Here is a 14,604-nt window from a genome sequence, read left to right on the forward strand (position 1 = left end):
AATTTTTGTCTGACTTCCATTCCATTTGTGTGACTTCCATTCAAAATGGCTGTTATTACTGGCATAACTTTGCAAATATATTTTTACTTTTTGATTTATTTTTCATTCTTTGGTGTTTAAAAACCCTCAAAAATTTTAGTTTTAGTGTCTTTTTCCATGTTTTGATATTTTTCTTTTTACTGCTTATCTTTGATTACACGGTTATATAAATAGAAAAACATTTGCACATATGAGTCCACATTGAAGACCAAAAACATAGATATTTGAGGTTAAAATGACCCCAGCCGCTGATAATCCCAACACAAACAAATAAAAATTACTTGAAAGAGATTTTTTTATTTTTTCATGCTCATAATTTGAGATTTTTGCTGTACAAAATGGCATTTAAGGGGTTAAAATGTCAAAATATGATATAATATTTAGTATGTATGATTAGGGCAGAAGTCAATGAAGACACTGACATAAAAAAGTTGGACAAAAATCCATACTGCATAAAAATATTGTGGTATTCTTTTCCAGTGTACAGGACTACATGTATGATTATTTTGAAACTACCACTTCATGACATCACAAGGTGGAACAGAAAACATGTTGAAAAATGTAATGGGGTAGAAAGCACAGATACCTCCTTCCAAATGTATGAAAGTAAAAGTAAAAAAATATATATATCCACAGTATCCAAATGTACAAAAATGTAGTAAAGTACAGATACCTAAATATTTTACCTAAGTATTATGTTACATTCCACATAAAACTATCATTTATATCTACAACAGTTATTGTCCCACTTAATTAAGTCAAAATGAGAGAATCATAAAAACCTATCATACCCCTTAACCAACACTTCTCTGTAGTGTTTTTGCCGTATACCTGAAGTGTCCTCTTTGCAGTTTGCCTTCACTAAGCGTTCAGTAAAAGCCGCTACAATCTCTAATTATTTCCTGGCCGGTCGCTCGGAGGCTGGGGGCACAGGACTCATTTGCTGCTAAGATGCTGATGTTACATTTGCGGACCGCGACATAAGGAGCTATAGGACGGGCTGGGCTGGCTTAGAGCGGTCTGCGGCGAAAACACAAGTGCTGAATGAGTCGAAGAGGAATTTTGATAATTAGTAGCAAATTTTGGAGTTTAAGTATTCATTTCCTCACCTGGTACCACTTTATGATAACTGCATCTTAATTAACCCTAAAGGTGCACTGTGTGTCTTTTCGTTTGGGGGTCCGTCACCTGCTTGTTTCTATGGAGATGTCATTGCTCTGCCTGGAATGTTCCACAGTACGACAGTAAACAGCTCTGCTTTACATTTATTGAATTACAGGTGGTTTTCAAGCTCAAAAACACCCAGAAAAACAAACATTATGACTGTGAAAGTGGCTGACTCTCCAAAGATCTGACCTATAACTTTGTCTGGTTTGGTCTCCATAAAAGTAGAAAGGTTTAATACCATACTGTGAAACATTCAAGACAAAGCAATAACATTTTCCCACGGAGAAAAGCATTTGACGGATCCTCCACCAGAAAAGTTACAAGACGCACCTTTAACACTTTCCCCCATGAAGACGACATTTGACGACCCCCTTGTTTCCCCCCTGCTGCAAGTCATCTTCAGAACTGTCCCCGGTGTTGGTGGTGACGTGTCGTATATCAGCTGTTGTTACTTCCTGTAGGCGTGGTCAGCCTGATGGACCTGCAGGTCGCTCAGACTGACCACGCCTCCTGTCGCCTGATGTTCTCTGGAGGAAGGTGTCCCAGATGTGTGAAAGGAGGAACGCTCCGTCATCACGGTTAATGCTGTCCGTGCCTCGTTTCCTGATTTCAATGGCCTCCTTGATCCAGCATTTGAACTTGTTGTTTTCCGATCCAATGACCTGAGTCATTGAATCAGTCTGAGCGACCTGCCAGGTCCATCAGGCTGACCACGCCTACAGGAAGTAACAACAGCTGATATACGACACATCACCACCAACACCGGTGACAGTTCTGAAGATGGCTTCGCAGCTAGCAGCCGAAACATGTCAACAAGGTAAATACACTTTACTGCATTGTCTTTAAAAAGAACCTAAGAAGTTAAAGTATATAAGAAGACAAAATGAACATCATTGGCTTAAAAATTATTTTAGCTGCATCTAAAAAGGCAATTAGAAAGAATTGGTTACAACCAGATCCACCTGCACAACAAGACTGGATCATGATTGTGGAGAATATTTCAATGATGAAAAGAATAACATATACAATCTTAAACTTAAAGGGTACAAATACAATGAGCAATGGGGAAAATGGAATGTATGCATCAATGACACCAGAAAAACAACATAGTGCACACAAATGTCAATACCAAATACATGTTTAAATAAGAACCTGTAACTCCAGACTGTTGTTACAATGTTTTTGATTTTATATTGTTTTTGTATGTTTTGAAATGTTATTTAAAACCAATAAAAACATAGTTATAAAAAAAAAAAAAAAAGTCCACTTGTTTTCGTTATAACTCCGTAATAAGAAATACTAATTATAATGCTAAACAACAATAAAAACTGAAACACTGTGGCGATGTACTGTACCAAGTCGTTATATAAGCACCATTATTCCCCAGTAAATATTTATGTCAACTGTATGAAAAACTACTGTGCATTGCAACCCTGTCAAGTACAAGTTTCGTCCATAATAGAACATAATAATTGGAAAGGAGTAGCTAAGTGCATGGGGACACTACAGTAAACTGCGACGTTGTGTCAGTTTTCCACATGCAAATGAAGACGGCAGTGGCAGTATTTTTACCGTAATGGAGTGTTATTAGCCGGTGATAGAAAGCCATAGGGGACTCGACTACATTCTCATTAGCGGCGAGCTGACAACCACGCGCAGACGAAAACCAAATGTGTCTGTGTACATTGGAAAATCATATGCTACTTCTACACGCTATGTGAGCCTGTACCGTGCTTGTATGTAACTTTAAACATCATCGTAAAGGAGATACATTGTGCCCAACAAGACTTTTCATAACTTTTAATCATCTCATAGTTGTTTCCCTTCTCAGATTTGTTTCTCTCAGAGTCATGTTTAGGCTGATTTATGCATGTTTGAGTAATCTCATCTGCACTTCTGTATTCAAGACGTCATTGCTCCAGTCTATCCTGTTTTTACCGCCACCCGGACACACTCACTGTTCTGCAATTTTATTTTCTTAATGTGGGATACACGTAGGATTCGGAAGTGTTGCATGGACAATAAGGAACAAAAAAAATCTGTACTTTATTGTGACAACGTTTATGGCGATGTACCATAAAGGGGCATGAATCAGGACTGCAATTTTCCAACCCAGAAGTCAGTGGACTTAATTCTTTTGACCATTAACCACTGGATTTATATAGCACCTTTAAAAGATACTCAATGAGCTTCACAGTGCATTATTCATTCACTCTGCACTCGATGGTGGTAAGCCCTGGGGCAGACTGACAGAAGTGAGACTGCCAATCTGTGCCATGGGTCCCTCCAACCAACACTCACACACACACACTAACAAAGCCCAGCCCTGCTCAGCTTCTGAGATCTGAAGAGATCAGGCTTTGAGGAGTCAGTATCATTATTATAGATTTTCAATAGTTTTTTGACACTACTCTCCTCCTCTTATTGCACGTTCACTTTGCATTGAAAACCACATGTCTGAATCTCATTGGCCCTATATATAGTATGTATATATATATATATGTAACTGCACTCTCACACCACAGCACCTTAATATTTGATGGTGAGGTTAGCTGCAGCCTGCCTGTCCAGCCTCTACATTATTCACAGTGGGGCTTCATTTGAGTTGACAAAAGGACTAAAGATGGAGGACTGGGCTCAGGTTCCACTATTTTTCCTCTGTGGCTTTAACCGCTCATTCCACTGCTCCATCATCTCTACAGAGGAGAGGAGAGATTGATCTGCACACAAAAGCAACTGTTTGTGCACACACAATATGCCTGCTGAGTTTGTATTGCTATTCTCATATTGAATGTGACATATTGAATGAAATGTACAGCATGATACAGGACCTGGACCTGATATTTTTCCATGTATATTTAAATTCAATATAAAATCTCACCCCAGTACACATATATTGTATAAGCAGCTCTTGAGGTCAAAATAAGTCTGCTGTGTTCTGTCTACATCTAATAATACAGCCTTTTATCGTCTGAGAATCAGGAAATGTGTGGTTAGCATGCTAGTGGTTGTTAGGATAGCCTAGACCCAAGTAAATTATTCAAACAATCAACAATTCAGAAGACAGAAGAAGGAAAATGACTCTGCACTTTGACTTGCAGAGCTAAAAACAGTGTTCACAGTTTAAACCCAGGACTGTGGTGCCTGATTTTCCATTTGTGAAAGGAGAAAGTAGTTCTTTAAAACTGACCAGTTCCTCTCACAAACCCTGCTGTATAATACTAGTCTTCATGTATGATTTTCTTGGTCACTAGCGCAGCTTTAGAACAGCTGCTTCATACGGAAAAGTGACGCAGGGAGGACCACCGTCACACAGCCAATCAGCTCTAATCCCTAAGGAGTCATATAGTGTCACACATGGCTCATATTTGTGATCAATACATGTTTTACAGTTTGATGTGCAAAGCATGAAAGTGCCCCAGAGTGACTACTACTTTTTTACACCTCATGTGGGGAAAATACAATCACATACATCAGATAGATAAGTAGGTAATACAGTTTTAATTTGCTCTTCTTCTGAGGTTTTTAAAATGTTAAAAATGGGTAGTAGTAGTAGTAGTAGTAGTAGTAGTAGTAGTAGTAGTAGTTCAGCTAGGGTAACTGAAATAACAAAACAAAACAAAAAAACTGATGGAAAATGGTATAGATAATGTAATAATTGAATAAACAGGAATGTAAAAACTTCACAAAGGGAAAAGTAAAGACGTGATGCCACTTTTGCATCTTCTGTTCAGACCGTCATCATGTAAACGTAGTCTAAAAGGCGAACAACGACGAGCATTAGTGAACTACTCCTGAGCAAAACTAACATTATGGTCATGAATAAAACATAAGTAACTTGTTAACTCAGACTTATCCAAGAATTAAAATTAAAAATCGATTTCATAATGTAGATATTAGCATAGACAGAGATTTGTGCAGTTTAAATGCGAGACATGTATTCACAGGTACATGTCTCGCATTTAAACTGCACACATCTCTCTGTCTATGCAAATATCTACATCATGAAATCCAATTTTTATTTTAATTCTAGAATCAGGTGAGTTGGTGATGGGGTAGGCAGATTTATCAAGCAGTTGGAGAATACGCGAGACATTTTCATAGATATTTTGCCATATAAAAGCATTAACCGGACGTGACGTTTACCCTACATCACGGCACTTCCAGCTGTTCTGAAAAAGGTTTATCAGCGGCAAGGGCCTGTTTACACTAAAACGAATCTGCGTATCACTGTATCAGCGTATCGGAAACGATCTGCGTCCAGACATGTCGTTTCTGTAGCCGCAATCAATGCGTTCCCTGTCCACACAGTAACGCAAAACTGCTAGTCACGTGATAGGCTGTTGTCACGTCATCACAATGTCCCGATGTCACGTGAGCAGTAAAAAAAAGGAAGTCTGAAGTTACAGCAGCTGATTTTGCGCCGAGGGAGATGTCTTTTTGTGGACCAACGAAGAGGTTCAGTTATTACTTAGAGTAACACTGGATTGAGTGTGAATTGACATGTCGTTTCTGTGTCTAGAAGCCTTCTCTAGCCACACAGCTTTGAGCAGATTTGTTTACATTTTACAGAAACGAAACTTAAAACCACATGGCTAATTTGCATAAACTAAGTGCTCAAAAAACAGCTCTCTATTGTGCGCTGATGCGGTTCAGCTTCTGTCGGACTAAAGAACACAACTCAGTGGAATATGAGTGTTCTTTTTGTGACAGAGGGGTGTTCTGCTGATGGTGAGTTTGTTCTGTTCTTCTGTCGCATTGGAGATGGTTCATGTTAAACTTTTCAAATATTATACGGTCTATGCGTACGATCATACGCATAGATCGTTTGATGAATGGACATATATTCTAGCCTTTAAGCGTTTTGGATCTGAATTAGCTACTTTGCGGCACATAGAACTACATCAGCGTATCAGCGTTTTCAGGTGTCCACACAGTGCTGGATCAGATCCGTACTCAAATGAATTTGTGGGAGCTGGAGGCACCAGATCGTTCTGTCTCTGGAGCCGTTTTCAATCGGATTAGTGTGGAAGAACACTGCATCCACAACGGAAACGAGTTGAATATGTACTAGTGTGGACGGGGCCTAAAACACACACAAAACAAGGTAGAGAACTGGAGGCCTGGGGCTGTAAGAGTAAATAGTACAGCACATTTGAATCTGTATAGTAGCAGTACATTTCAACAGTAATCAGGCTCATACCATTTATGCATCTAACAAGTACAGATTCCACACACAGACTTTACGCCTGAGCTCTGTATAAATCTAAAACGTTATGTTCACCCGTCAGTCACAGCATGAGCACTGACTTGTTGCCACCTGCACTCTCCCCCCTTCCTCCCTCTCCTCCTCCTCCTCCTCCCTCACGCGTGGCTGCTTTGTGGTGATCACAGGCTGGGAACATCTGCCTGACACTCCCAGCGCGAGTGTCTGCCTCTGGGCACGGCGTAAACGTGGCGCGCGGTGCTGGAGCCGAGCGCCGCCGCCGCCGCTGATGCTGTTTGTTTAATGAGTAAACAGTGTTAAAGATCCACCTGTGACATCTCCAGCTCAGCTCAGTGCAGCTGGAGGAGGCCTGGAGAAGCACACGGTTTAACCTCCTCGTGCTATGTTTAGGTTTGACACGCTGAAGCTGTCAGTCACAACCAAACACACAAATGTTCTGATTTGAAATAGTAGCTGTTCACATGAGCCATATAACTGAGCCTATTGGTTAGCACGTCTTATTTGATTATAATAAGCCTGCTACGTGCTCTCTTCATCTAATAATAAAGTGTTATTAGGTTCTTTTTTCAGACCAAGCGTTTGACTTCATACCTAATAATACTCCCTACAACTGTACAAAAACTCACGCTTATATAACAAATAGTACTTCATGCAACTGTATAAAAATTCAACCTTATGTAGCAGATAATACTCCTTACGACTGTACAACAACTCACCCTTATGTAACAAATAGTACTTCCTACAACTGTATTAAAAAATCTCCTTAATGTAACAGATAATACTCCCTACAACCATACAACAACTCACCCTTATGTAACAGATAATACAACTGTACAACAATACACCCTTATGTAACAGATAATACTCCCTACAACTGTACAACTCACCCTTATGTAACAGATAATACTCCCTACAACTGTACAACAACTCACCCTTATGTAACAGATAATACTCCCTACAACTGTACAACAACTCACCCTTATGTAACAGATAATACTCCCTACAACTGTACAACAACTCACCCTTAATGTAACAGATAATACTCCCTACAACTGTACAACAACTCACCCTTATGTAACAGATAATACTCCCTACAACTGTACAACAACTCACCTTATGTAACAGATAATACTCCCTACAACTGTACAACAACTCACGCTTATGTAACAGATAATACTCCCTACAACTGTACAACAAATCACCTTTATGTAACAGATAATACTCCCTACAACTGTACAACTCACGCTTATGTAACAGATAATACTCCCTACAACTGTACAACAACTCACTCTTATGTAACAGATAATACTCCCTACAACTGTACAACAAACTCACCCTTATGTAACAGATAATACTCCCTACAACTGTACAACAACTCACCTTATGTAACAGATAATACTCCCTACAACTGTACAACAACTCACTTATGTAACAGATAATACTCCCTACAACTGTACAACTCACCTTTATGTAACAGATAATACTCCCTACAACTGTACAACAACTCACCCTTATGTAACAGATAATACTCCCTACAACTGTACAACTCATGACTTCATGTTTCTCCTTATGACCTCTTGTATAGCCCATATATATTATGTATAACTTTATTTCTATATATTTATTTCTCTCTCTCAATTTTTTTTTTTTGTATTTATTATTATTATTATTATTTTACTTGCACACATTTATATACTCATGCCCTATTTGACACCAGTTTCTTGTTATCTTTGCTACTTATTTAAAATGTATTATTACCGTTTATGTCATTGGTCTTTATTATTATATTAAATTGTGATGTGTGAGTTACTGTGTCCAAATCATTTATTTTTAGGATCAATACAGTTTCTCTAAGTCGATTTTAACATCTTTCTTATATTGTAAAGAACTTTGAAGTACTTTGTGTACCAATTGTTCTTTACCAATAAACTTGCCTTGCCTCATTATAGCCGTATCTTCATTCGATACATAACATTCACACTTAAATCCAAAAAAGAAACAGCTTCTCTCCTTGACCTTTCCAATCTACTCCCTTAACCACCATTTTGGACACTTAACAGCTCCTTCACAATCCCTCCTCACCTCTCCCGAACCCGCGAGCTCAAAACACACATAAAAACTCAGATAAACCTGGAGTTAGCCTATACTTCACTGTACATTTCTCCCTTTCGGTCTTCATTAGAATTCAGTATCTGGCTGCATCTGGCCCAGCTGTATCAATCTAGGAAAGGTCAGAGAAAGGTGCTAGGAGGTAGGACGCAGGGAGCAGGAGCTACGCCAGTGAAATTAGGATGACCCCTTCAGCGGTCAGTCAGGCTCTGCTCAGTGGGAGTAGAACGCAGCCTCCACCAAGTCTATGGGAATCGCTGTTATTTTCATTTTTACCGCTATGCACAAAATGGTCGAGGAGTTACTAGAATTTCAAGATAAAATTAGGAAGAAAAAGTAACTCAATACCAATTCCGATACTGTGATGATAATAAAAACACTTTATTTAGACAGAATGAAAGGTCTCAGACTATAATTAAAGTCTAAAAGGTCTCAAACTTTAAATAAAAAATATTCAAACTATAATTTAAAAATGATAATTAAAAAACTTTTCTGTCCTGTTAAAATATATATTAGAGTAGAAAGTACACATACCTGCTCTCAGATGTAGTGAAGTAAAAGTAACTTCAAAATGTAGATACCTAAAATGTCTACTTAAGTATAGTACTTCATTACTTTTACTGCATTACATTCCACCACTGTCTAAAAGAGAGTACCGTATTTTTCGGACTATAAGTCACACTTTTTTTCATGGTTTGGGTGTTTCCTGCGACTTATACTCAGGTCCGACTTATACATTAAAATATATAATTTCACATGTTTGTTATTTTCACAGTGACAGGCGTGATCTGCTGCTCCTGTTCCTCCTGTACCACTGTCACTTCACTCTACTGCGCATGTCTCCTGCAGAAAGAGCCTCTGTTCTGTCTGTATCGTGTCAGTGTCTTGTAGGATTTCAGCAGATTTCAGGCTCTCTTGGGGGGCGGGGATAGGTGTATGGATCAGGTATGAGTGGATGTCCTGCTGCTGTTTGAGACGTTTCTTCTGGTCATTTTGGCTACATTCAGACTGCAGGGCTTAATGCTAAATTCAGATTTTTTTTGTGAAATCTGATGTTTTTGCGAGGTCGTTCACATTTTCAATTAAATGTGACTTGTATGTGACTCCAGTGTGAACTATAAATGGCCCAAAAGTGTCCCGCATGCACACTGTATGACATGACAATGTCAACCGCAGTGAGCGTGCTCTGTGTTTACGGAAGTCGTCTAAACATGGAAGCGAGCATTGAGCACCTGGTGATTTTAAAGTTCCTCTCGTACCGGAGCCAGAACATGAACAACTTACTTGTTTTAAGGAGGAGATTGAGAAGGAGAAGGACGAGGTTTTTGGCCGTGGAGTTTTGTGGGGCAGTGGCAGCAATATCCATTGAGAGGAACGTGTGGATGTGGAGACGTAGCCGAGAGTGGTGGGATCGCGATGTGCTTCAGTGACATGGAGTTCAACAATTTTCATATGATGAGAAGAACGTTTGTGTACATTTGTGGCTTGTTGATAATGTGTAGGTTGGATGAATGCGCCTTGGTCGTTCAGACTGAAGTCGCATGTCAAAAGATCAGATATGTATCGGTTTTAGGAGCACATATCCAAGTGGCCTGGGTCGCATTTGAAAAAATCTGATCTGTATCGTTTAGACTGTCATTAAAAGATCAGATACAGGTCACATAGGGGCCAAAAAATCGGATTTGGGTCACTTCAGGCTGCAGTCTGAACGTAACCTTACTCAATCACCTTTATTTAACGCAGACAGGTCATTAAGACATATCCCCCTCACTAATGTTCTTTTAGCGTCATAACTTATTTTGTAAGTTGTGTAAATTCAATAAACTGTTAATCATATTCTGCAGATTACAAGCTGCGTGTAGTGAAATATGCAGCTGAAAACGGTAATCGAGCAGTAAGAAGGAAAGTTTGGAGTGAGCGAGAAACTTGTGACGGACCGTCGAAAAGTCGAGGAGAATCAAACTGCAATGAAGAAAACAAAAATAAAGCGAATCACGGGCTAAAAGCTTGAGTTAGCTAGAGTTGGCGGAGTTGTTCAGAAGTGACACCGAGGATGAAGAATTGAATGGATTTAGTGATTTGGAGTGAGATGGAGAGTTTGTTAAACTTGTTCTGTTGTTTATGTTATATTTATCTGAAGAACTGTTCATATGTGACGTTAACAGTCTGTTGTTCTCTGTTCTGTTGTTATTACTAGAACTTGACTTTTAAGATGAAATGTCGGTTCCTGGTCTCTGATTTCATAAAATAAATTTCCCCCAGAAAATGCAACTTATAGTCCAGCGTGAGTTATATCTGTTTTGTTTGTTTTTTTGTGAAATTTTTTGGCTGGTGCGACTTATACTCCGGAGCAACTTATAGTCCGGAAAATATGGTACTACAATTTATGTTGAAAATCATATTGTCAAAGAGTGTTTTTTTTTGTTGTTATTATTATTATCATCGTGGTATCAGAATCTGTATCAAGCATTAAGTCGGTTCAGTATTAGTATTGAAATTGAGTTTGAAATGTTAGTATCGTGACAGCACTAGTTTCAGACAAAAGATGTTTGGAGTCTCACCTCAGCCACGGGTACTCCCTCGGGCGGGCGGCAGTGCAGAACGATCATGCCGTTGATGGGGACCTCTTTGCCCTGGGGGTCCTCCTCGAAGTTCTTCCGGAGGTCTGGGGGAGAGGCACAGGAGACACAGAAAGAACGGTCAGGCAAAGGGTTAAAAGTACTCCAGGTGCCCTGCACGTCTGACCTTTATGAACGCACAAGAAGTGACCCGTAGAGCCGATAAGGCCGGTTGTATAAGTGGAGATATGGACAAGGTGGACTCAAGGTTACAGGACAGCACTGGACTAAAACAAACTCTCAAATTCTAAAAATACCCTCAAATTCAGATACTAGGCAAATAAATCAGTTTACAGGAGAAGTATTCTGTCTATTATAACTCATGTATTTTCTAGTTTAAATGAAATTGATGATCTCCAAAGTCCAACAAAACGTGGTAGTAGTAGGAGTAGTAGTAGTAGTAGTAGTAGTAGTAGTAGTAGCAGGAGTAGTAGGAGTAGGAGTAGTAGTAGGAGTAGGAGTATAATCGATCGTCGGAAGAATTAACGATCGATTATCGATTAATCATTAACGTTTTTATATAAAAATGATCATCATTATTATTACTATCTGCACTACTAATCTGCATAAATAAATTCAACTTTACGACAAATAAACATAACAACTCCAGAGCCACATCAGCCGTTTTAGATTATAATGTGTTTAATTCAGTTTTGCGCAACTCTCACAGAAACGAAACTTAAAACCGCAATTTGCATAAACTCAGCGAAGATAAAACTACAGCTCTTGTGTCGCTGATGCGGTTCAATTTCTGTTGGATTAAAAGACATGACTCAGGTGAATACAGGTTAGTGTGACCAGATTTGCGTTTGTCAAAACCAGGACACCGTACGGGGGGAGGGAGGTGGGGACTCGTCATTGACATTGGGCGACTCTCACCTGGCAAAACTTTTCCCACTGGACACTGAAACATATGTGCTGCTTTGTACACTGTGCACATGGACTCACACTTGTCCCGACCGGAAAGTGTGGAATTTCTTGTACGGACACGCTACGCACAGCAACCTACATGTCGATTGAATTAATCAATGAAATTCTTAATGATTAATTATCGATTAATCGATTAATCATGCCCATCCCTAATTAGTAGTAGGCTAATAGCAGCAGCAGTTGGCATAGTAGTAGTGGTAGTAATAGTAGTTGTAGGTAGGTAGGTAGTTAGGCAGTAGTAGTATTAGTAGTAATTGTAGAAGTTGTAGTAGATAGGTAATGGTAGTAGTAGTAGTAGTTGTAGATAGATAGGTCGTTAGGTATTAGTAATTGTAGTAGTAGTAGTATTAGTAGTAGTAGTAGTAGTAGTAGTAGGAGTAGGAGTAGGAGCAGTAGTAGTAGGCTAATAGCAGCAGCAGTTGGCATAGTAGTAGTGGTAGTAATAGTAGTTGTAGTTAGGTAGTAGTAGTAGTAGTAGTAGGTAGTAGTAGTAGTAGTAGTAGTAGTAGTAGTAGTAGTAGTAGTAGTAGTAGTAGTAGTAGTAGTAGTAGTAGTAGTAGTAGTAGTAGTAGTAGTAGTAGTAGTAGTAGTAGTAGTAGTAGTAGTAGTAGTAGTAGTAGTAGTAGTAGTAGTAGTAGTAGTCGTAGCAGTTGTTGTTGTAGTAGTAGGTAGTAGTAGTAGGAGGAGGAGGTTAAAAGACACATATCATGCATTATATGTATTGTTATTGGTCCTGCATTTAAAGAAGCATTGTGCAACATTTCTGGTGCTGGTTCCGTCAGCTGCTTGTCTCCATGGAGATGTTGTGTTATGTTGTGTTATGTTGTTTGCTTTGCCTGGAATGTTCCATGGTATCACTTTAAATACATCTTCATTACGGGTGTTTTTGTTGCTCAAAAACACAATAATAATCACTGTGAATGAGATAGATAGGTCTAAACTCTACACTGGTTGACTGATTGATTACTTTATTTCGGTCACAGGTATATTCTGACATTATTCCACATACGGTCATATTTAACCAGTGGTGGAGCGTCAGGGTCTGCAAGTCCTTCTCTGCTGGCCTAAAAAAACATCTGAGTCACTGACTGATGTTAATTATATTATTATTAAATGATTCCAAATGGTCCGTCCACTTTTTTTTCAGAGCTTTTCCGATGGTTGTGCTGCTTCCAGACATGTATTTTTATATTAAAGCATTTGATCAATCACGTTTCAGCCATCACTTGTTGTCAGAATCAAAGAAGTGTGTTCTGAGGTCTTCATAATCCGTTCTGCAGGCCCTCGAACATTAAATAAATGTCCATGAAATTGTTGCTTCAACCAATCAAATTTTGAGTTGGTCTCGCCACGGCCTTTAGCAGCGAACGACAATGTCACCGGATTCAGACCCGCTGATTGGACAGTCAAAGAGCGAACCAGCTAAAGCAGCAAACTGGATCTGTGACCGGGTGACAGCTGCACGGAGCTGGTGCGACTTATTTTCCAAAACGACTTACAGTCCGGAAAATACAGTAATAAAAACACAGACCCAATCTCGCATCTCGTCTCGTCTTGTGGACATTGTGTCTCATCTCATTTCTAGTAACTGTGATCACTTTAGAAAACGGCAGCTGGTGGGGGTTGTTTTTAAACTGTATTTGACATACAATATTTTAAACCATTTACTGTTTTTTATGCTGCAGATAACTTGGACCTGAGTACAGTTTTTCTTTTTTGTTTCTGTGTATTTTTTATGCTGAAACAACAAATAAATTATGATTCTGATAAAGTTTATAGCATGTGGCAGGTTAGACTTCTGTAGTTTTTGCACTCTTAGATGAAATGAGTATGTATGCTGCTTTGAAAGTCATGATATTGTCTATTTGAATATGTCAGAGGTGGATACAAAGGGTAATATTTTCATTAGGTCTCGTAATAAGAGAGGACCTCCCTGCTGATTTGACCTCTGACCTCCGAAAATGCGGAGGCAGCACTGTTCTCGGAAGTCCTTCAGGCAGACTTTGAGTACAGAGCTCGGACACTCACTCATGTAGTGCTCCTGATACTTCAAATACCCCCAAATGCGTCACAGAAGCTGGCTTCTCATGACATCATAACATTCTGATCGAATCATAGCTTAAAATTGAGAAAGAGGGCAGCTCCGAATTCTATGGATGAATTTGCCTTTAGATTTTTGCCTTTTAAAAATGCAGGATTTTTGCGTAGTACGATTTTTTGGTTGCTGTATGAGAAAAGAGTCGAAGGCCACAGAATACACTTTTGAAGATTTAATGCAGAAAGCTCTGGCTCTCTTTCCACATGCAGTGACGGGAATGAATCTCAGTAACTTTTATACATTGGTAGCTGACAAAAGGTGTAAGACTTTAGCCAAAAATGGTCAGGAAACAGTCAAGCAACAACACTGTCAAATTTAATAAGTAGATCTGACTAGGATCTGATCTAGGAAACTGATTGCCTTCAAAAAATCTGACTAAAGTGGAGTGTGAATCTAAAGTTGAGCTACAAGTAATT

General features: G+C 39.1%; 1 protein-coding gene across 1 annotated transcript in view; it reads right to left on the reverse strand.

Moving 5' to 3' along the window:
- Positions 1-14,604, reverse strand: part of unc5db (unc-5 netrin receptor Db) — a 386,593-nt gene that overhangs the window by 252,860 nt on the left and 119,129 nt on the right. Inside the window, exon 4 of the mRNA XM_055161477.1 lies at positions 11,104-11,207. Coding sequence (XP_055017452.1) covers positions 11,104-11,207 — 104 coding nt within the window. The remainder of the gene's footprint in view (positions 1-11,103; positions 11,208-14,604) is intronic.

The sequence above is a fragment of the Boleophthalmus pectinirostris genome, unplaced genomic scaffold (assembly GCF_026225935.1).
Source record: "Boleophthalmus pectinirostris isolate CB_2022bp ecotype Guang Dong unplaced genomic scaffold, ASM2622593v1 HiC_scaffold_4, whole genome shotgun sequence".
Taxonomy (NCBI): Eukaryota; Metazoa; Chordata; class Actinopteri; order Gobiiformes; family Gobiidae; genus Boleophthalmus; species Boleophthalmus pectinirostris.